The sequence below is a fragment of the Polyodon spathula genome, chromosome 8 (assembly GCF_017654505.1).
Source record: "Polyodon spathula isolate WHYD16114869_AA chromosome 8, ASM1765450v1, whole genome shotgun sequence".
In the NCBI taxonomy this organism is placed as follows: domain Eukaryota; kingdom Metazoa; phylum Chordata; class Actinopteri; order Acipenseriformes; family Polyodontidae; genus Polyodon; species Polyodon spathula.
In genome coordinates, this window is record NC_054541.1 from 4773069 (window position 1) to 4796712 (window position 23644).

Below are 23644 nucleotides of genomic sequence, written 5' to 3' on the forward strand. Positions count from 1 at the left end.
TTATAGTCATGCTACCTTATCTTGGCAGCAAACCTGAGCCATACGGTGGCCGTGTGACTGAGTTCTTAGCAAGCGACTGGGAGCCGCTCAAGCCTACCAGCTGAATTGGACTGGTTACCTGCATTGTGCTGATGCAGAGACTCCTGTGAATCACAAACTGACTGAGGGCTGCTGATCTCTTGTAGCTGTTTCTCCCGTGGACCATCAGCAACCTGCCCAAGTGTTTGAACTCAGTGACAGAAAAATCAGCAGCCAAGGACGCCTGCTTTCCTTCCTACAACAGCAGAAACAAATACAGGGCAAAACATAACCTTCTGTAGCTGTGTGTGCTTCTTTTATTATTATTTATCATTCAAATACAAAAACCCCCAAAATGGAATACTATGCTGTTGATCAGCTTTGACTGAACTGAAATGACACCCAATGAATTTAAGGATTTATGCTTAATTATACTATATATAAGTGTGATACACTAAACTGGGCATTTCTTCTTCCCCTCAAACAGTGAGTTTGTTACATATTCATTGACAAGCTGTTTCACAGGGGGAAGAAATTACTGATGCACAACCCAAATGTGCCCTCTAGTGGTCCTTTTCATAGTGGCCTCATTAGAGAGATATTGCTCACATGTGGTCAGAGACAAACTAGGTATCAAACATCCACGAGTACTGAATAAGTAATACATGACGATTAAGAACACATATTAAATGGATATGAAGTATAAAAGTATGCATATACAGGGGTATTCCTTTAACATGGAAACGGTTTCTCAGTGACAACAGAAGTCTTACTTTGCCTTCCACTCCAACGCCACAGTCTGCTTCCTGGATCATACTGACATCATTTCCTCCATCCCCTGCATCGATGATAAAACACAATTAATTACAGTCTTTGTATTGAGAGTAAAGGCTGGTTGTAATTGCACACAGTCTTTGTATTGAGAGTAAAGGCTGGTTGTAATTGCACACAGTCTTTGTAATGAGAGTAAAGGTTGGTTGTTCAACACAATCCTTTTACGATGGTTTAGTACATTTTCCTCTTCTGCACACTGTACATCTTTGGAAACCAGGCATAGTTGACTGTCCAGTTTGTTTAAATTCTGTAAAGGACGATTCTGTATTCTACGTACAAACTTTCCCTTTGTAATTTACAGACAGCTTTTCTTTTCACATTATATTAATCCTGCTGGGTTTACACAATGAACTAGATTCTTCTGATGACCTCAGTCAATAACAGCTACAGTATTACTCACAGTAAAATATCTTTATATGTATGTTGTAAGGTATCTCTTATTGATTTGAGTCTCTGGGCATCTTTCTGGCATCGCAAGGCAAGCGTACACGCATGAGACAGCACTCTTAATCCTACAGCGTGTATAAAGATATGAAACACATGCCGCAGAGCGAATACCCACCGACTGCACAGGTGAGCTTGCCAGTGCGCTGCTGCAGTAGTCGGACAATCTGGGCCTTCTGAGTGGGGGCACATCGGCAGCAAACCACAGTGGGGCACTGACAGGCCAGCTCCATGAATTCATATTCGTAGAACTTCAGACAAACCTGTTGCAAGCAAAACACAGCCGAGGCACGCATTAAAATGTCCGCTGGTCTGATTTCCTGTGAAAGGGCTGTAAGAGCTACGCAAAGATTAAATTAAATATTATTTCCATTTAAATGCTATTCAGGTCGGTAACCTTACAAATTACCATATGAAAAACATGTATTATTTCTTACCCTAAAAAAACTAAACAAGTGTGAACTTTTGTTAGCTTTAGGGATTTTTTTTTACTTTGTTTAATATTTTGCATGTATATTTAATCTCTAACCAACCCCCTTGGATCAGCTTAGTGATAGAAGAAGTAGGTGTAGATGGAGCTCAGGGAAGTTCTTATAATATACTAGTTAAAAACCTGAAATCAGTGATTACATATAACTAAGGCTTCTGTTTTTCAGTTTTTATTTTGGTTTTTTGGTGCTTATTTTTAGCTATTTGAGTTTTATGTAAATAATTTTTTTTTTTTTCAGGGCTTTCGTTTTTGATATACTGTATGAAATTAGTGTTTTCGCTTACTATACTTTCCAAAATGCTTGAGTGTTTTTTTTCTTTCAAATTATGTATAGTAGTAACTCAACAGTACTTGCGCACTTAAGTTGTACCTTCTTTCCTTTGCTGTCTTCCACAACAAAATCTCTACGGTCATGGGCACATTCTCCTGGGGTTTTTGTGTGTACACATTTTTGTACATTTCACCACAGTTCTGTTTAAATCCTCCGTATCTTAACTGTAATACAGCTTTAAATCCGCTAACAAGCCTCCATTCATGACTAATCTCATTTAAATCTCGCAAGTGGAGTCTCCAATAGAAATGCAGGAATGTGCTGTCACTCAGTAGTTGGGTCGGGTTTAAAGTATTCAGAACAAATCAATGATAGATAAAAAAGTCAGGAAGGCGGGACATTGCCCAGCAGCACTGGGAAATGTATTTATTATTATTTTTGTAGTAGGTTTTATTTTTTAATGGGAAAAGGGTAAAGTCAAGATGAATTGATTACCCATTTCCACAGTTTTTATGGTGTTTTCTGATGTCGGGGGTGTTTTATCAGTTAAAACCGAAAATCAGAAGCCCTACATATAACATGCAAACATGTATTTTTTAGGTTAGAGAAAGTTTCTTACTTCCTAGGTCACTTCACCTCAGCGGTGTCTTTGGGGATCAAAGCACATCATAACAAAGCATGTCAGACAATAAGGGAAGCACCTGATTGGTTAATGATCAGGCAGTGCAATGCTACTGAAAAACACTACCTGTGTTCAAAATAAAGTTTGCTGTAAAATGGGTTTCATTCAAAGCTGTACATTAGAGATGTATACAGTGCTGGAAAGGCACAACAGGTATCATTTATATAGTTTATTAGAAATACAGCCTGGCTCACCTCTAGAGAGTCACCCGATATAACCAGGGCACAGTCATGCTTTCTTCGGAAGGCATTCAGCTCCAAATGGGCTTCACCTCGCGTGGTCACCTGATGTGAAAAAACAAACAAACAAAAAATTTAAGAGGAGTCAATTTAAGTTTGACACAAAGTCGATTAGGTGTAACAGTGCCCCCTGTTGCTTGCTCACGTGAAATACACAATCAGATGCACAAGTTTTTTTCGGTTATTTTTTTTTTTAATCTGATTTTAAATGTGCATTTTGCAACACACTAAATATAGCTTTAAAGATTCTGAAAAAATAAACAAAACAAAAAGACTTGACTATAAAAGTCCTTGACCATCCCATTATTATATGTGAATACACACACACACACACACACACACATCTGCTAGCTAGATAGCCATACTCTATGGATATAAGTATCTTGTTTCATGCCGTGCCAGTCATTGTGATCCACTTCCAGGAACCTTTGAGTCTTCCTACGCAAACTGTAACCTTTCATGGCATTCCCCTTTGGAAATGGAAGACATCCAAAGGCAAGCGGACCAAACACCAAAAGCTATTGTGCAGGTAGAGCCTGGTAAAGTCATTAGGGAGCCTCTCTTTTGTTTGTCGGACTCCACGCTCCGCGATTTCTTTGGTTGTGTCAAAACACATTTCTAAGTGTAAAACCATATCCTTCCATACTTTAAAAGTGGAATTTCAAATTGTATAATTGAAAACACAGAATAAAAAAAAACAAACCCCCCCCCAAAAAAACCAAAAAAAAAAAACAATTCCTAAAATCACAGTTATCTTGTTCTGTTTTTAGTCATAACATCCAATAGATTTAGAAGTTTAAAAGCACCTCTGTGGTCTACACAGCTCTCAAATGTGCCTTCTTTCTAAGAACCATCAACCTGCCCACTCTGCAACACTGCCCCAGTGCTGAAATCATCACCACATTTGTTCAGTGGGGTATGGTTTCACTGATGAATTTATTGTATTCACTAAGGGCACAGTGTGGCAAGGGGGCAGATTCATGGTAAACCAGAGGTTTTACAAAATCACCAGGATGTGATGGCTGAAACAGAAAATTATATACAAAGTGAATCTAAAGAAGAAGAACCGAGATATTTAAAACCCGTACCAAGGCTTAAGTAACCAAGTAAAAAACCAAACCTTCCCTCTAATTAATATTGTGACACTCCCATGCATTACACGGACCAAGTATTAAAATGTAATGCTAAGAATATCACTATCGTTTTGACAGGTGTAGGTTTATTATACTTACCTGTCTGAATACATGAATATCTTGGGTCCTTGTAACAAGATGTGCATTCTTTGCAGTACACGTTGCTGTTTCAAGTTTGTCCCCTGTCAGCATCCACACCTGATGAACACACAGGGGTGAGTGTAAGATATGAAAAGCTTTTGAAACAGAACAAGCTAAGCAGCATGGTATCTTGGTATGACTTAAAACACACAACCGATAATTCCGTAAGAGAAAGCAGTTCCTGTCTCACTTAATGTTTCATTGGTTTTCATGTGAGCTTGCAAATCATGGTTTTGATGATCTAGCATTTCACTGGAGGAAGGCCGTATGTTAATGTATGTGTATTCTTCCTGCCCCAAGTTTCTGTCACCTTGATGCCAGCGTTGCGCAGTGTCTCCAGGGTGGGTCTCACGTCTGTCTGTAGCTGGTCCTCCACCCCAGTCAGACACAGCAGCTCCATCTCCATCTCCAGGCTCTCGATCACCGTGGCAACCTTCAGAGAGCGGTCGTGCACACTCAGCTTGGCCTGAACATACCGGGCCTGAAAAAAGGAACCAAGGAAGGGGGCATTAATTCAAATACTCCACCCCTATGTACCATCTCGCATGTTCCTATATCAAAGACACAAACGTTATGTTAAACACAATTTTCATTTTAATGTTTGTTAACTGCTGAACATCTTTTCCAGCTGACACAAACTAGTTTGAGTTCTTGTAGGAAAAACTAAAGTTGTGTTTTATATATCTCTAGATTTTATTCTTTAACAGAACTCAAACTTCCAAAAACTTAATGCATTCGTTTGCCTCAGAGTACCAATTACTGCTTTTCCTCTGACTGACATGTTTTCAAATTCATCTTTAGCACAAAGTGTGCATTTTTCACATTAGGTAAGATTTACTGGAATTATTTTGATAGCACCAGGTACTTTAAGGTGTTTTACGACCTATAATATATAAGCTGCATCTCTCTGTAGCCAGTTTCAGTCTAGATGGACAAGAGAGCAGATCTGATAGACTTTGATAAAGGTTTGATATTAAGAGCTCAGTTGGAGGGTGCTTCCAAGACTGCAAAGAGGGATCAGGAACAGTCTATGTGGTCATTCTGGAGAACAAATTTCTACCTCCAACTTCCCTGCAGGAATTAGAGGTGGTAATCTTTGAGGAATGGCCACATATCCCTCCAGAATATTTAAAATCATATTGAGTAAGTGCGGTCCAGACTGCACATAGTAAACTGTATATTCAGCTTAATCATTTCTTTTAAACTTTAAACTTAAAGACAACTGAAGTATGTTAAACTGAGCTGGCTTTTTTTTTAATATGAACAAACCACGGCTGCAAAGTGAGATTTAAAAAAGAAAAAAAACTTTTTCAATGATTCACTGCATCTGTGACTCAGTCTGAGTCACAGCCACCCACATTATACATAATGTATCATTAGGCTGAGGGGTAGCGCGTGTAAAGAGTGGAAAAACAGAGTCAGGGACGAGGTGGGTAGCCGAAACGAGTCAGATACAGTTGTGTTTACTTTTTTAAACAGCGCTTTCTGTATCCCCTCTTAGAACTTCCAAGGCACTTAACTGTAAGGCCAAGCAAACAAGGCAGGACAGAGTTTCAATGTGAGCAGTCTGAATCACCGGTACTCAGGACAGGAAATCCTCTCCATGGGTGTAGAGTGGATAAAGAGCATTGGACCTCTGAGCACGGGAATGGTACTGTCCGGATCTACAACTTCATGTTGTTTGAGGTATATCTGAATCCAAAATTTGGCTGGTAATTAAAAGTAGTTCTCTTAATAAACATCTGTTAGCACAAATATTTGGTACTGATAGCAGAAAAGGACCCACAGACATTTACTGCATGTCTCTGATGAGTATGCATGGGTAATGCACAAGTTAAGAGGTTTCTCCTCACAAATTGATAGATTTGTGTGTTACCCACACAGAACCATAACAGTTCCTATAGTACAGTTATATAAACTTCTGTATAGTGTGTAGCCTGACAGCTTTGCACTATCCTTGACTCAATGCCACTGACCCTTTTGGAATGAAACTTGAACCCACTGTAAGTTATGCCAACCCTTTTTCAGTTTATACATTTAGGTTTCTTTGTGAACAGATGAAGTGAATATCAGGGTGCTTACAATACAAAAGGCTGGGTAAGTAGATTTTGAATAAGTAGTAGTAAGTAGCTTTTTAACCTGGGAAATATCCTTACCTCAAAATCCTGATACTGCTCTTCAGACAGCAATTTCTTCGCCACCACCAAAACTCTGAGTCCTTCTCTCGCCATGTTGCCACACTGTAATAAAAATGGTAAATTCAGCAAACACAGTGTATACATTTCCATTTAGTTTTATCTTTCTTTGAAACATGGAAATGATGAGTGACATTTGAAGTGCATGGCATTCTGGGAGTTAGAATGTTGGAATAACTTGGCACTAGTTTAAAAATCAAAAGTCTTCTTCTTGTCTCTCTTTGTATCATGGTGACTTTGAAGTTTAAAGTAGACGCCTATACCCTCAAGAGAGTATTACACATTTATAAATGTTATACGTAGTGTTTGAAATATGATTGCAGGAAGATTGTTATAAAATAATCACTAGATACTGGATGCAGTTAGCCTGGCCTGTTATAAAATAATCACTGGATACTGGATGCAGTTAGCCTGCCATTAGCCTGTCAATCTCACGAGATTTCAACTTTACAGCAATACCTCAAATGGCCAGACACTGCCTGTCTGTCCTTAAAGAGGCCACACTGTTACAACCTTTATGCTTAACAATACTTCTTCAATAAGACCTCTTGCCTGGTTCTAAGGTAGTTTTGTAAACACTTAAATACAGCCATAATGTGTGTGGTGTGTTCTGGGCCTACTAGTTAGAGGTCACTCCCCACCTCCTCTTCCAGCCAGTCGTTGTACTGGACAATGCCAGCCATGACAACGTCAGCCCCCTTCATGTAAAAAGCAATCTCTCCGCTGGAGTCATCCTGAAGAAACAAACAGTTTAGTAGAAAACAAAGAATCAAGTCAAATCTCAACTGATCCGTTATCATTAACTACAAAAAAGTATAGTATCTACGACTTAAAAACATAGGGATGGATGGACAGACAGGTAAAGTAAAACAAAAAACCTTTTCTGATCCAAAGTTGGAGTTTGGATTCTAATCTCTGTTCCGCACATGTTCCAGGACGTCCCCAACGTTAAAAGAACAATTTCTAATATATCCAACCACAGTTGACCTTATATGTTACGATATCTGTCATGAAAGGTGCAATAGAGAATAAGTGTTAGCTGGGCACATACTGTACTCAACTAACTAAAGCATATCCTTCAATTCATGCATTACATGTTTAGATGTACACATCTTGTGGGGTCTGCTGTTTTTACACTGACTGAAAATGTGTCATTTTGGGAAGCTGAGCAAACTTTGTCTAATCAGTGCTTCAAAATGCAAAATGAAGGACTCAACTGAGCACTGGAGTAAGTCATTTCCTTTCTCACAAGTTTAAAGCAGGGTTAGTACTCTCCCAGATACCGCACCTGTGCTTGATTACACTGCAGAGAAATCCAATGGGGTTTTTCTTAGCCAAATTCAGGATTCAGAATTCAAAATCTAAAAATACAGTGGTACCTCTCTCTGACAATGCGGCAGTGCATGTCATAGAAATAACAATATCTAGAAATCTCATTTGTAAAAACACAAATAGTGCTTAGGGGCTTGGTCACGCTAATGGGGACAATGCGAGCTCTAGTATTCAAATTATTTGAACTATTTCAAGTACGATATTGTACATATTGTTTACTATGAAGTTTCAAGGTGTTTGTTAGTTTTTTTCCCCCACTCTCCAAACTATTACAACACACTCAGAAATTGGAGACTGATTGGGATACTATCTGATATGTTTAATACACTTTAAAAATCTAAATCTAAGAAGTGATCCACATTTCTACATCGTCATTATAACTAATTAAGAGCCTACTAAGGGTCATACGAGTTTAGAATTAAACAAAACAAAGTCTCCAGGTGTGTGGCAAAGTGCCCGCCTCTGTATTTTGTGTTGTATGTTGTGTGTTAATCTTGTTGTATAGTCATTGATACACGGGATATAAACAGGTCGGTGTAACACGATTGTTTAAAATGTATATTTGTATTTAGGCACAAGGATTGCACAGCACTTCACGTGCAAGTAAAAAGTAATAATATGTAAGCATGGGGAATTGCACATTATTAATTCACGTGCAGTTGTACCGCGACTCCAATTGAAAGATTGATTAGCAATCGAGTCTCGGTACAGCTGCATAAAAGCAGCATGTTTTCACTCACTCTGGGTTGTGTGTTCGGTGAGTGGAGAGTGGGATTGGAGACGGAGGTAATAATAATTATAAGAATAATAATAGTTCAAATGTCAGCTCACAGTGTTTGTCTGTGTAGCTTGTTTTGTTGGTCTCTTTAATTTGGCGAATGTGCCGTGTCCTGTTTTTGTTTGTCTTGCAACCTTTTATTTTTTGTTTGTCTGTTCATTATTAAATGTTGAGCGAGACCATTCGCTCAGCTTCACCAAACTCCACCTCTCTTTGTTTATTTCCTGGTTCCTGTTTCTGGTCTGACATCCCCCACTCCAGGCATCTTTGTGACAGGTTGCCATTTCCTCTATCCTCAGAATTGAGTAACTTTACGTGTTTGCAAACGCACATTAAAACACACACACATTTACATTTATAGATGCTTCTTAACTCAAACAAATTAGTGCTGCAATCTTCAATGAAGGCTGTGTTGTCAGTTTAACAAAAAAAAAAAAAAATCCATGACTGAGCAATAAGAGACAAGTGTATCTTTGTTAACAGTCATCAAATCTCTTTCTATTCTGGATTAGAACATTAGCTTAGCTTACTCGAGTCCTGTTGCAGTAGGAGTCACTTTTTCGAATCCCATTTGAAGACACTTACCCTGACAATAATTCCCATGCGTCTGCTTTCATATGTGAAGGGGAAAATCTGCAGGATGGTGAAATTCAAAATCTGGCCACCAGGGGTCCTCAGCTGCATGGAAGCCTGATCCCGGCCTACAAGTGTTAGACCCACACTCTCAGTCCACTGTACCAGGGCTACCTAAAAGACAGGAAGGGTGAGAGGTCAGCTAGACTGCTGGGTGTGCAGGGTTTAAAGGTCATTTAAATGAACAGGGATGGGGGAAGGATAGCTTTTTAGTTGAAGAAAGCCAGCTTTTAATGCCATTATAGACAGTGCCGTGAAAAAGTATTTGACCCGTCCGATTTTCTGCATTTTTGCATATTTTTGACACTGAATGTTATCAGATCTTCAACAAAAATCTAATATTCCCTGAGTGAACAAATAACACAACATTTTGATACTTATTTCATTTATTTATTAAGGAAAATTATACAACACCCAATGTCCCCGTGTTAAAAAGTAATCGCCCCCTTAGACTCAATAACTGGTTACGCCACCTTTAGCAGCAATAACTGCAACCAAACGCTTCCTGTAGTTACTTATCAGTCTCTCACAGTGCCATGGAGGAATTTTGGCCCACTCCTTCATGCAGAACTGCTTCAACTCAGTGACATTTGTGGGTTTTCGAGCATAAACTGCTCATTTCAGGTCCAGCCACAACATCTCAATGGGGTTTAGGTCTGGACTTTGACTAGGCCATTCCAAAACTTTAAATTTCTTGTTCTTCAACCAGTCTGATGTAGACTTGCTTGTGTGTTTCAAATCATTGTCTTGCCGCATGACCCAGCTTCGCTTCAACTTCAGCTCAAGGACGGATAGCCTGACATTCTCCTGTAGAATTCTCTGATACAGAACAGAATTCATGGTTCCCTCAATGACGGCAAGTCGTCCAGGTCCTGATGAAGAAAAGCATCCCCAAATCATGACACTACCACCACCATGCGCTTGACTGTTGGTATGAGGTTCTTACTGTGGAATGCAGTGTTTGTTTTCTCCAGACAAAACGAGGCCCATGTTGGCCTAAAAAGTTCTACTTTTGACTCATCTGTCCATAGAACATTGTTTCAGAACTCTTGAGGATCATCCAGGTGCTTTTTGGCAAACTTGAAACGAGCATTCATGTTCTTCTTAGTGAGCAGTGGTTTCTGCCTTGCTACATTTTTGCCCAGTGTCTTTCTGATGGTGGAGTCGTGAACACTGACATTAGCCGAGGCGAGAGAGGCCTGCAGATCCCTGGATGTTGATCTAGGGTTCTTTGTGACTTCCTGGATGATTTTACGCCTTGCTCTTGGAGAGACTTTGGCAGGATGGCCACTCCTGGGAAGATTCACTACTGTGCCAAACTTTCTCCAGTTGGACTATATTGCTCTGACTGTGGTTTGGTGGAGCCCCAGAGCCTTAGAAATGGCTTTGTAACCCTTTCCAGACTGATTGGCATCAACAACTTTTTTCCAGAGGTCTTCGGGAATTTCTTTTAATCGTGGCATGATGTGCTTCTAGAACCTATGTGCTGACAACTTCACTCTGATGGTAAGGACCAAAGTTAGTCAGATTTATATTGGGCAGGGCTGGCTCAAATCAGGCCTGATTGTTAACCAAAGTATTCAAACAGCTTACCCTAATTATCCCTTTAATTGGGTTGAGTAAACTGGGGGGGGGGGGGGGGGGGGGGACATAACTTTTTCACACCTGAAGATTGCATGTTTAATTACCTTGCACACCAAACAAATGAAACATGTGTCATTTTCTCTCTCAGACTCCCTCTAAATACTTCTACAACCCAAAAAAAGATCTGACCAAATTCAGTAGGAAAAATGTGCAAAAATGCAGAAAATCAGGCAGTATGTACACTGTATATGCATGTGTATGTGTATACATATATATATGGTTGCCACCTGGCCCCATAATTCCAGAATGCTGCGAGACAGGATTTTGAAAAACTGCCTTTAAACTGCAGACAGCGTGAACACCTGATCAGTGTTAATTAGGCTATACATTACTAATTAACAGGATATAAATAGCAACTTTTAAATATTGAGAACTGAAATACTACTTTTACAAAATACCTCAGCATTGTGTAAGCGGTCGCTGTGTTGTAGATGGTGCTTTCCTTAAGTGAGAAGCTAAACCAGATCTGTTTTAAAGAAGTACAGCATAACTGGGAGGTGAAAGTGTGGAGGTTTACACGCAAGTATGTTTCTGTACAGTTCTGAAATGCTCCAAAGCGTCACAAGGCAGCACAACACAGGTTTCAAAACACTGCAGTGTATTCTAATGTAGTGTACATGTATGGTATGATATAGGCGATGTGATAACATTGAAGGAACACTTGTAATTAGTGCCATACTAGTATTATACAGACAAAACAGGAGTGTTAGTGTTTTAAAGCTGATTTTGCCAACTTCTGCTAAATTGAGTTCCGCTTACTGTTCTTTTGAAGTGACATTAAAAGGATCTGGACTGATTCTTATTCTCTGTAGTTCCTAGTCTTTACTGCTCACTATTAAAGGGTCTGCCTACTAATGTACAGAAAGCAATTTCAAAAGACCTTTAAAAAGCAAAAACAATGTACAGTGATTGGAAAAATCTTAAATCATTTCCTGAAACCTTCATCCCTTTAAAATGTGCCTCTGTACTCCCAGTCCAGCCGTCTGCAATCTGCCCTCAGCATCTCCAAGTCTCCCTGTTTTCATGATAACAAGCAATACCCTGCATTCATGAAGACAATATTTCACAAGGAACTGACAGTATCCTGACATTAAATAGGGATAAAAAAAAAAAAAAAAACTTTCTAAATGTAAGTGTGTGATTTTTTTTTAAGGCATTGAGAGTTTGTAATTCATACCTCGTATGCTCTGTGCTGAATCCAGGATGGCATTAACTATAATTTACGTTGTTTTTTTTTTTTAACCTAGTGCATTTTTGGATTGCATTCAAACCCATGTAGAAAGTAAACACAACTAAGTAGGATGAATCAATTATATTTACATAATATAAAATGATGGGCCCAATTCTCGAGCTTTAACTTGTTTTTTTAAGAACGTTAAAAAAAAAACAACAACAAAAAAAAAACAACCTAGAAATGAACAGTGAGTGTGAATATCTTGAAGAGTTAGATGTTTATCATCAGAAAACCAAAAATTCAAACTACCCCAATGTGGTGGCCATCTTAGGTCACAGGTCAAAGTGAAGGATGCCATTATATTATACTCAAAACACAAAAAATAGACAGTTGGAATGGTTAATAAGATATTAGCAGCAGTAGTAGGGTGGCTACAGGGGACAGTCTTTTAAAATATATATATATATATATATATCTATGCCTATATATATATATATATATATATATATATATATATATAACCTTGATAAAAATAATAAATAGACTCCCATTGCTGTCAACTTCTTGTCCAACAGTACAATTTTTAAATCTTTTTTAGGTGAAACATCTGGCATTTTTAAAAGATAGTGGGAAGCAGGTTTTATGTTCTATAATGTTTGGAGAACATTTTGTTGCCGTTTATAGCTCAATCATTCTCTGAGGTTGTGGAGAGATCAAAGAGCTTGCCCACTTATCCTTCAGTCTCAAACTCTTTAAAGCTATTTCTTAAAACATCCAGATGTCAATGCGAGGGGATCAATTCCATCTCGTCAGCCTCCCTCCAGTCCAGAGAACAAGCAACTTTGACCTTTGCTCTTAGCCCTGACCCCTTCCCTGTCCCAGGATACCACAATGAAAGGTCAAGTCAACAGAGGCTTAAATCTTTACACAGTCAGTTCTGCCCCTTTACTGGACGTGAGTTCTCACTTCAAGGGTGTATATTGTATCACGAGTGCCCCTAACTCATTACATCCCTGCATATGGGCAGCAGCAAACCCACCAATGAAAATCTTTCAAGATACAGCGCATGTCTACTTGAAACAAACTGGACCTACGTAATAGCATACAAGACACTCTCCCACCAGGACAGTCACAATTTACCAGTATAGTAAATAGCTAACTGAATGATTACACATTTTAAAACACACAGCGTCAGTATGTTTGTGCTCAATAAACGTGTTATGCTTAAACACATCACTTTTGCTGCATTCTGACTGGACTGAACTTCTACCGATTGCCGTTGTAGTTTTCTCAACCCCATTGGAGACCTGAATGAGATAACATGTATGGCTTGTGCAATCTGGGGACCTGGTTTAATACGATTGGTATAAAAAAATACTCCTTAAATTCCTTGTAGATTTAGTTTAAAAAAAAAACAAAAAAAAAAAAAACAAAGAGGAGCTAGTGTCTCGTAGTACCGTACTACAATAATCACGGATCCATTAATGATGACAGATATAGCAAAGTCGAATCTAATAGCGAATACAGGACCTCTGTGGTGAGCAATACAATTTCAAATCCAAAAACGACAACTTGTAATCTGGACTTGACTCGTATAACCTGATTCTTAAACGTCAGAGCCACCCTTTAAATCAGTTCACAGCTGTCAAGACTTGTGAACATGGCACAGACACATGTTCGCACAGGATTTTTTCTGATTAACAATTGAACTAATTATGATTACATTAAAAGATCATATGTTTTTTTTTTTTTTTACTTCCTTTTGTCTTGTTGCTGGTTGAATAATTCATCACAGTCATCGTATGTTTATTTTAGCTTGCATTTGATTAGGAAGATACCTATGATATCAATAAAAAAACGTTTATGTCTGACATTCCCCATTTTCTTCCTTACGTGACCAACTATGGCACCCGGTTTGATTTCATTTGATCCCTCAAGACGTGTTACAAACACAGGTAGTGGACAAAAAAAACGGGTAAATGAGGGACACCAATTATATTGAAAGCAAGGGCTTCCACACAGGTATGGCTCATGCGTTAAGCAAATAACATCCCAGCATGCTTAGGGACATGGCCTGGTTGCCTATAATTATGGCTTGCATGGCTGCAAGAGGAGACCTCTGCGACTTTGAAAGAGGGGTGATTGTCAGGGGGCGTTTGGCAGGAGCTTCAGTGACCAAGACAGCCCAACTTGCTGATGTTTCACGAGCAACTCTAAGGTGATGTCGGTATGGAACTCTGAGGGAAAGACATCATCAGCAAAGGGCAACAGTGGGCAGAAGCGCATATTCCAGGATCGTGATATCCAGAATTCGAAGTGCAAGGCAAAACTAACAGGCGAGCAACTGCAGATCAATTGACTGCAAATTTCAACCTCGGGTGCGAGCAGCCAGTTTCATCAAAAACGGACCGCTCAGAATTCCACAGAGCGGGACACTGTAGTTGGGTTGCAGTGCACAAACCGCTCATCACACCTGGCAATGCATGTTTGCAACTACCAAGCAGTGGAGAAATGTGATATGGGCAGATGAATCATCCTTCACCATGTTCTTGACAAATGGACGAGTGCACGTGTGGAGCCAACCTACAGAACTCTACAGCCCTGAGTGCTTGGTTCCCACAGTGAAAGGTTCTGGTGGTTTTGTAATGTTGTGGGCAGCATTTTCCTGGCATGGTTTGGGTGCACTCATTCCCTTAGAAGGCAAGGTCAATGCCAATCACTACTTAATGGTACCGAATGATCATCTTCACCCCATATTGCAGCATTTCTTTCCTGTCGGGTGGGGGGGTCTTCCAGGATGACAATGCCCCCACCCATAGAGCGTGGTCACCCAGTGGTTTGATAAGCATGACACTGATGTTATCCATATGTCATGGCCTTCTCAGTCAGCAGATCTGAACCCAATTGAGCATTTATGGCATATTCTGGAACGACGCCTGAGACAGCGTTTTCCACCTCCATCAACCAGGCATGAATTCACTGATTTCTCATGGAAGAATGGTGCTGCATCCCTCCTGCAGAATTCCAGAGGCTGGTAGACTCTGTGTCACGGCGCATACATGGTGGACCAATGCCCCATTAAGTGACTTTACATTGGTGTTTCCATTTTTTTTGTCCACTACCTCTATGTGTCTGGTTCCACTTAGATTTGATAACAGTTACTGTAAGACTATAATTAACCCTTCGTGAAAGCCAGAGGCAGTAAATGATATGCAAAGATAGGTTTTTTAAGCTGGAACTGGCACCAAAATAAAATTTAGGAAATCCTACTTTGTGCGCAAGGAAATATCGTCACCTTCTTTTCTTTTACATCTGCTTTGTGAAGCTAGTGTGTCTCATTCAAAATCAGACTTATCCAAGCTGAATTTTGCTACACTTCTGAACTATGCCCTTCTTTCTACCTACAGTAGGTATGCCCACTACGCTTTCAGTTTGTGTGAATGTATTATACAGCCCCTGGTGAGTCCCTGCTTGCTGTCATGAGAAAGAGCCAACTGCTTCTCCTTCTCAGAATCCTATTGGCCAATGACGCTGTAGTGCGGTCGAGAGCTCAGCATCAAACACAGCAGAACCTGTCCGATCCAATTTCACTGGCTCCAGGGGTCCATCGTATATGTGAAAACAGTGCATCTCAGAGAGAGAGAGAGATTCATTACACTACATTGTAGTTGCTTTATTAACATTGGGGCATTAGAAATTAACAATGTCATGTACATCAGTGTGTCTAAAACAACAAAGTGTGCCACAGATTGGGTTTGGAGGGTCGGCAAAAAAAATATCTCATTTCAGCTTTAATGGTACAGTAATCATGAATCCCTTGCTTTCTTTTCTTGAACATGGATAAACTGGGCAGTTCATTTTACAGGAAGTGACAGCATGTAAAAAGTGCGACTGAGTTCTAAGACACACCCTCTTTTTATCTGTAACTGCATCCATTCTGTCCTGCTAAGAGCTGAATTTACTGTTTTAGTCCTGTAATAAATGTCAATCACTTTCCATCAGTACTGTTCAGCTGGTAGCAGAATGTGTAAATGGCAGGTAATAGAGGGTATCGTATCTTACAGGACTGGATATGACAGCTTCTACTCTATATGTCTCTGTACCTCAAATTGGGACTGACCACTGGACGGAACTGAGAGAGGGATACTAAACTAGAGAAAATGAGCCCATTGAAAAGCCTTGGCTCCCCACTCAATTGCAGAGAAAGCAAAAAAAACAGATTTAAAAATTGTCTGCATTCATTTGAAATGCTTCCACAGATGCTTTGCTGAGATATAATCGACTTAAAACGACTACACCCTAGCTCTGTTCTTTATTTCTGGACACAACAAATGGAAAAAAGCAACCACAATCAAGATAAGAAAAACACGTCTGTAATTGTGGAAGCTGGTAAGAGATCTTTTGAAATAGAAGAGCGACACAACATGCTGGGGTTCAAACTACAAATTACCATTCCAGTGTGTTTAACATTCATGCCCAACAGATGTTTTTGTTACTTTTTATTTTATTTATTTATTTTTTTTTTTTTTTAAAAAGGACAGTTTCTTGCATTAAATTATCATCAAAAGATAAAACCAGCTCAGTGACCTTAAGACACCCAGTGCCTGAAGACTAAAAGAATCATGTCTCCAAGCACAGGAACGCCTTCTCCACTCCGGCCCCTAGACTCTCACCTCTGAACCCCCACCGACCATGCTGCAAATCAGCCTGGCCTGCTCCCCTCCTCTCCACACGCATGCAATGAAGTCTTCATGACAGACACTAGCTAATGTCAAGCTTACTTTACGATATCACTGTAATCTGCCTTGAAGACATTGGGGACTTATTGCATTTCTGACTCCCCGATTGTAGAAGATGATTGAACAGTCAGTGAGACCCTTCTGCTTTTCCAAACGCTCCGCAATTTATTTCCTGACAGCGACACATCTCCCAAGGTGATTCAAAGCCTGTTTGAAAATGCTCTCTCCTCCACTCTCACTTTTATGCCAATGACTTGACAATAAAGACACTAGTGATGCAGTATTTGCCACTTCATTTCAATGCACATACAGAGGATACAGCATGCATGAAGTGTGGGTATTCAAAGAAGATGAGGATAATCAATTGAATAATCAATGAGCCCTAACGGTAGTCGAGTGGATGCTTTATGGCTCTCCTCATGAGAGAAATAACCACTGCACTCTATGGATGGAGTATTCTGTTTATATAACAAGTACAGTGTATGGAAAAATAAAAGTATGTTTAACGCGAGAGATACAATAAGATTTGGAGAATTATTTTCTTTGATCAGGCTCCTTATCTGCTTAGCAATGCGGTGTACTTTGAAACAGGGCGATTCGGCCAGTCATTCTGTCATTGGATTTAACCCATTGCAGCCTTGTGGTTGTTGGGTATCCAGCATTGGCCATGTTCGATTTTTCCCTTTTACGCTGTGCAACCTTCCCGACTTGCTTGACAGACAATACAAAAAATAAACATTTGGGTTTTTGTTTTTTTTTGGTTTGTTTTTGCTTTTTGTAATGTTTCAAAACATCCAATGATTTTTTTAGGAATGCAAATGTAATAAGTTATGATGACAAGGGTTTGGAAAAATAAAATTAAATGATAACTCTACTGTCTAAGTGTTTTACAGTGCTAACAATCGTCATACAATGCTTGACTGTGGAGTTACACCTATGGCAAAACCGCTTGGCTGTAAAGGGGGTGAATTAGTGCAAGACAAAAATAAAACCATTTTAAATAATGTAGCAGCATTCAATATGAAACAGTTATTCAATGTCAGATCTCTAAACACGAAATAAGAGTTTCATTTGTGAATGGCCCACTATAGCATGCACAATTATCTACTCTCAGTGACAAGAACAAAACATTAAGGCATGCCCTGATAATTAATAAAACTAAAGTTGCCTGAATGTTGGTATGAAGGATAAGGCTAGATATGCCTGTTAATATACAGCAATACAAATTTACACACACAATTTGACAGAATGATTTTCACAAGTGCCATCAGGTTTTGTGCAATATTTAAGAACTTCTGTGCACAACCACAACTTTTCCAAAACAAAGCTTGTGCCCACTTCTAAGTTCACAGCACGTTAAATGAAGAACATATGAATGCCAAGAACAAAAAACTGCTGTGTCTGTTTTTGAATGGCATGCCAAGCACACTGCAAACTAAATTTAAATGCATTGAAGACGATTGGCTTTTTAGACAAACAAGACGTCTACATTCCAGTTAATGTCACAGCACAGTCCACCTCAATATACTGCAGGATGGTCTTTTCCTTCAAATGCCAGTCACACTAATGATGATTAAATGGCTGCTTCACTAGAAGCCTCCAGCAAAACCAGTTGGCAGTAGAGATCTTGAAATCTTTACCATCTTAAAGCTAACTCATTTACAGAAGGCTTAAGATACCTTTATTTCATTTTTTATTACTAGCCTCCAGGTGTACACAGGTTGAAGTGGAACAACATTCAGAGGAATTTATAGTCTGTGATATAACCTATAGGGCTAAACCCGAACACAAATCTCTATACAGATTTGTAATAATTACATCTCAAATATGAGTAAAAACCTTGTGTAAACAATTTTGATTTGAATTTTGAAATTACACAGTCAGTTTAAAACGGTGCATCATGTTTTAAAGGACTTGATAACCCATTTTGAATAACAAGTGTCAGTTTCTGCAGCTAAAGATGTCTCCCAGCCCATATAGTTAAAAGAAGACAATATTTAGATTCAGCCCTGTTTCGACTTTTCAAATAGACCCAGGAGATTTCAAACTCTGTCATTTCAATCTGGAGATCTCGTTAGGATTCTTGTTTTCTTTATTACTGGATCAGATCACCTCGATTAAAATCACACAGCACTATAACACATTCCTCGCCATCAACCATTCTCTATTCACTTATATGTCAACAGGCATGCATTATTTCTCTTGAAGGCACAGAGAACAGCAACCAGGTTAATCTCAGGATTTATGGTGTGAGCAACGAGGACAGGTTACAATCCATTAAAGATGGCTAACGGGGGACTCGATGGGAGCGTTCAATTCTTAACGAGATTAACCAAATTCACCATTTCAAACTGAACAAAGAGCATAGGACTAAAGGGCTCAAAACGGCATTGAAAACAAAAAACAGGAAGAACTTACTAGATGAAGCTGTAAAAGCTGAAGAACAAGGCACATTAAACACCAAAACGCCTCACTACTGCATGCTGGTTAGCCGATCAACCCCATGAAAAGGGTAGTTCAATTGATTCCGCAACGTCGCCAGCTCTTACACATTGCCATGGCCAGGAGGGGGCAGCACTGACGCATCATTACCGTTTGCATGCTGCACTCTGAGGAGTCATTCGCTCTGCTGACATCACAACGATAAACAAAGCCTTCCTAATGTTTGTTCGCATTTAATTAATTTTTTGTTGAAATGTACCAATTTTATTTTTGGATTTGGAGTGTGTACCGGACAACGGCGCATTTTCACAAAATGCTAAAGTGTTCAGGAGTTTCATTTTGGGAGAGCTAAATGCGTCCCTTGTTTAAACAATTAAAAAGGCAACTTTGACAAAACCAACTTCTCCAACAGTATGCGAGAGTTTCGTTTGTGCATTTTCATCTGTAAACTGAATTAGAAACCTCAGAACTTTCATCCACCAATCAGAAAGTCAGCATTGTAGGGCGTTATCATGTTGCAGTGGACTGTGGAACTCAGACAGAATGTCTACTAAAACTTTAAAACGATTAACAAATCTCTGCATTACAGATTTAAAAACTAAACAATAAAAGCACTGTTAAAATGACAGGATTAGTCCAAATTTAATATTAAACTGTGACCACTGTTAATAACACCTATATTAAGATTTACCACGGAATACTAACACAGAAATTTAGCAGCTTTCCTATGGTTAAACAAAGTATTTAGCATAGTGTACCATGTTTCTTTTAATGCTTTATTATACCTCTCTTTGTTAAACGGTTACCTATACTTTACCATGCCTTCATGATGCCGCGTTTCACTTTCCTAAGTTGTTACTATGAAAGCTCTTTATAACAGATTTTTTAAAATGGTCAGTCCACCACAGTCCTACCTCGTCTGGGCTGGAGGCCTGGTAGACCCTGCAGGCATCTTCATAGTGCTGCTCTGCTTCAGCCTGGTCAGTGACCCCGTTGGACTCGTACACGGGGGTGACGTTGTGGCACAGGGCAATGGCTTTCACCGCGTCGTGAACCCGGCTGCTGATGCTTTTACGCACTTTCGTAGCTGCCGGGGCTCTGGAAGCTGGCAGATCATGCGAAGGCTAAGGAAAGAAAGACATGTATACTCCTCAATACTGTATGAACTGATATGACATACATCTCCAGTACAAGAGCTGGGACATGAAAAAGTAAATCACCGCAAACTACATCCAATGTGAGAAGTGTGGCATACAGAGACATAGGTGGACACTTGCTGTCTCTACATAGATAAATAAAGTGTAATATGCACAATACTAATCATAAAACTAATACTACTACTACTGCTAATAATAATAACCCCCTTCTCGAATTGAGTAAATGTCCTTGCCTCTTCGCTATATGGATAATATAACAACCTGGCTAATTCCGTTCAAAACTTAAAGAACTGCAACACAAGTTATTATAAGCTACATTATTGTAAGTCAATTAAATGTGCAACACAAGAGCAATTAAAAACATTTTAGGTTCAATTTTTAAACAGATTAGTTTCAGGCAACACTTCAGTGATTAAACTGCTGCCCTATCTACATTTGAGCAACAGACCAAAGGGAATTAAACAAACACTACGTAACAAAAACTGTGTAAGTGAAACGGCATTGAAAACAGATAACCGGATACTTTGAAATATATTTAAATAAAGTTTAAAACAACACTTTATTTTTAAAACCAACGGCTTCCATTACTGTCTTGTTTAGCCATCTCCGGGCCTTTCAAAACACAACTGTCTATAATTACGCAAATACATAAATTAAAACAGATGTATGAAAGTTATTAGCACTCTGCTCTCTCGGAATGGGTTTTCATTTTCCCTAGCTATTTTTAGCATTGTATCCCCAGAGTTAATGATGTTAAATTATTAAATTAGCAGAGTCAGAACCGAGGTGCAGGGTAATCCTGTTTCCTGCTCCAGTAACCTCTCGTGTCCTTCCGGGTCAAAGGGCATGCACAGGAAGAGGAATTAGGGCTAACTGGCTGAATAACAATGTCTTCACTAGTTTTTATTGCACTGCCTGCCAGGCAAACTTTGTTATTACCACTATTCAAATAAATCTGTGTTTACATGTGTTTTCTGAATCCATTATATTTGGCTGACCACAGTGAAAGATAAATTGACGAGTCAGCGTGCAATAAGTTTTATTTAGTTTGCCAGCCTCTTCTTGCCTGTGTTTTATTGTTACCGCCTATCTAGTTTTTGCTGGACAGTCAACATTTTTCCTGTATCTGGGCTGGACAGCTGGGGGCTGTGGCTGTTGGTCATCACTAAATGTTGCCATATTACACGGCGTTAGATTTTCTTAACTTGTCAATTCTCTCCTTGTTGTCTTATTTTTTTTAAATCACATTTTACTTCTACAGTTTTAGTTTATATCTGGGGTAGAACTTTTTTTACTTCAGTACCCAAGTTTAGAACTATGGATGGGACTGACTCAGTGGCTTAGAGAGCTAAGCATGGCAGCAGGGTTTGAATCTGGTTCCTCTAGTTCAAATGTCGCCCAATTGTCAGTCTTTCTTTGTATGAGAGATCACATCAAAACGGAGATGTAGGTTTCAATGAAATTGTCAGCCTTACCTGTGTATACGCACTGAAAACATGGCTTTGCACTTCATCCATTGAATCCATTCCATAGGCCACAGTCCCCAGGTGGAGACGTCTAAACACCATCTCGTTCTGAGTGAGGGTCCCTGCACAAGTCACACACAAGTTAGCTTTTTTAATGGTGCCTTATCTTGAATGATCAGTGACACATTTACTTTTACTAAAGACAGTACATTCTGATTAAAAGGAACTCGGACACATTTAGCAGTTGCTTATTGTAAATTACTTCTTATAATATGAATTCACTTAACAAAAATGTCCTGTTAGGGCAAATTATTTGAGAAGGGAAGAAAGATTTGAATAAAACAAATTGGCCTAGTTCAAACAGCTGGGTATAAAGGACACTGGGGAAATGTATAAACTTGTTCCCAGATCAGTGCCTCTGTTCTATGTTTTAGTGATGTTTTGAGACCTGCCGGTCCTGTGGTGCATTTCAAGTTGCCATAGACTCACGCATCAATGCCATTTCCATGAAGCAACACAAAAACTATCCTTGCTGATAACAATGGAGGTGTTGAATGCGGTGAATAACACATCACTGTACAAGAAAAGAAACAGATGTTGCTGCAGATTTCAACTTTCCCAAGGACACTTTGACAACCATTTCCCATTTGCTCAACACCCTGATGTTGAGGACACATTTACAATGTGAATTTTTTAAAAGTATACTTTCAACCGTAATTTCAATAAAATGCTCAGTACTTTTAAAATTGATAATACCTTTTCACTGTTGTGTAACTCCAATACAAATTGACAGGATGCATTTGGCTGAGACTCCTGATAAAAATAGTGATAAGACACATTTTTTGCTAGTTTCTTGAAATTCCTATTGAAGAGTTGACTGATAAAATGTGTACAAAGACATTTGGCCCTTTTGCGAAGCAAGATCAAAATTTGCCCACACTTAAGGAATATACAGTAGCAACATTATAACAACTAAAATTACTCGTACCAAGTTGTCTTGGACAGAGTGGTATCCAGATTACTGGTCTGTTTATCTCCTTTTTGTGTTTATCTCCTTTTCTGTTTATGTTCCTTTTTCTCCTAATACACATACAGCAGTGGGCACATTTATTAGAACACCCTATTGCTTCTGTTTTGATCTGTTGTGCATATGAAATCAAACCACTGGAACTGAAAATCTTGGAGAATTGTCCAATCAGTCTAATGTACCTGAGGACTGTAACAGGTCACACATGCAATTCATTTAAAATAGCACGAGAAAAGGAGCACAGAGCCACACATGGTAAAATGCAGGAGTCTTTTAAATAGTTGTTAAGATGCCTAATTAAAAGCACAAAGTGCACCCTACTGACAAGGCCATTGCTGGTGTTATAATGTGTTGTGCAAGCCCAGTACATAAACATATCCTGCAATACACTCTTCTGTAAAGCACACGGATGTCATTCCCTTCCTGACCCCGCAAGTGACAGAGAGAACACCAAACCTGGCAGGCTCTTAGCAGGGATAAAAGCTGCTTCTTTCACAGCAGGGTGGGCATAAAACGCTCAGCAACACATACCCAGGGCAACGTTTTTATATGCCTTCTGATGCCTTCTGATTCCCAGCGTCCTGCCTGATTCTTAACACTTGGCTGAAAGCACAAGGTCTATATATTATCAGGATCTAAAGGACTATGATTAAAGGCTTTGATCTCTGTTCAGTGACATTTAACCTGTAAACCTTTGTAATTCCAATAAAGCAACAAGGTGGTCATCAAGTCAGATCGTGGATAAATTCAAAGCTTAACAGTAGTCAAATATGCTTAATATCACACCTGTTAATGTGCACTTATT

The 23644-nt window shown here is 39.2% G+C and overlaps 1 protein-coding gene across 1 annotated transcript in view; it reads right to left on the reverse strand.

Annotated features, from left to right (window-relative positions):
- Window positions 1-23644, reverse strand: part of LOC121319226 (probable phospholipid-transporting ATPase IIA) — a 56787-nt gene that overhangs the window by 8978 nt on the left and 24165 nt on the right. The window contains exons 13-23 of the mRNA XM_041256433.1: window positions 21822-21934; window positions 20104-20313; window positions 9143-9304; window positions 7089-7181; window positions 6409-6492; window positions 4563-4733; window positions 4211-4309; window positions 2934-3023; window positions 1415-1559; window positions 792-856; window positions 119-274 (exon numbers count right to left, since the gene is read on the reverse strand). Of these exons, the coding sequence (XP_041112367.1) occupies window positions 119-274; window positions 792-856; window positions 1415-1559; window positions 2934-3023; window positions 4211-4309; window positions 4563-4733; window positions 6409-6492; window positions 7089-7181; window positions 9143-9304; window positions 20104-20313; window positions 21822-21934 (1388 nt within the window). The remainder of the gene's footprint in view (window positions 1-118; window positions 275-791; window positions 857-1414; window positions 1560-2933; window positions 3024-4210; window positions 4310-4562; window positions 4734-6408; window positions 6493-7088; window positions 7182-9142; window positions 9305-20103; window positions 20314-21821; window positions 21935-23644) is intronic.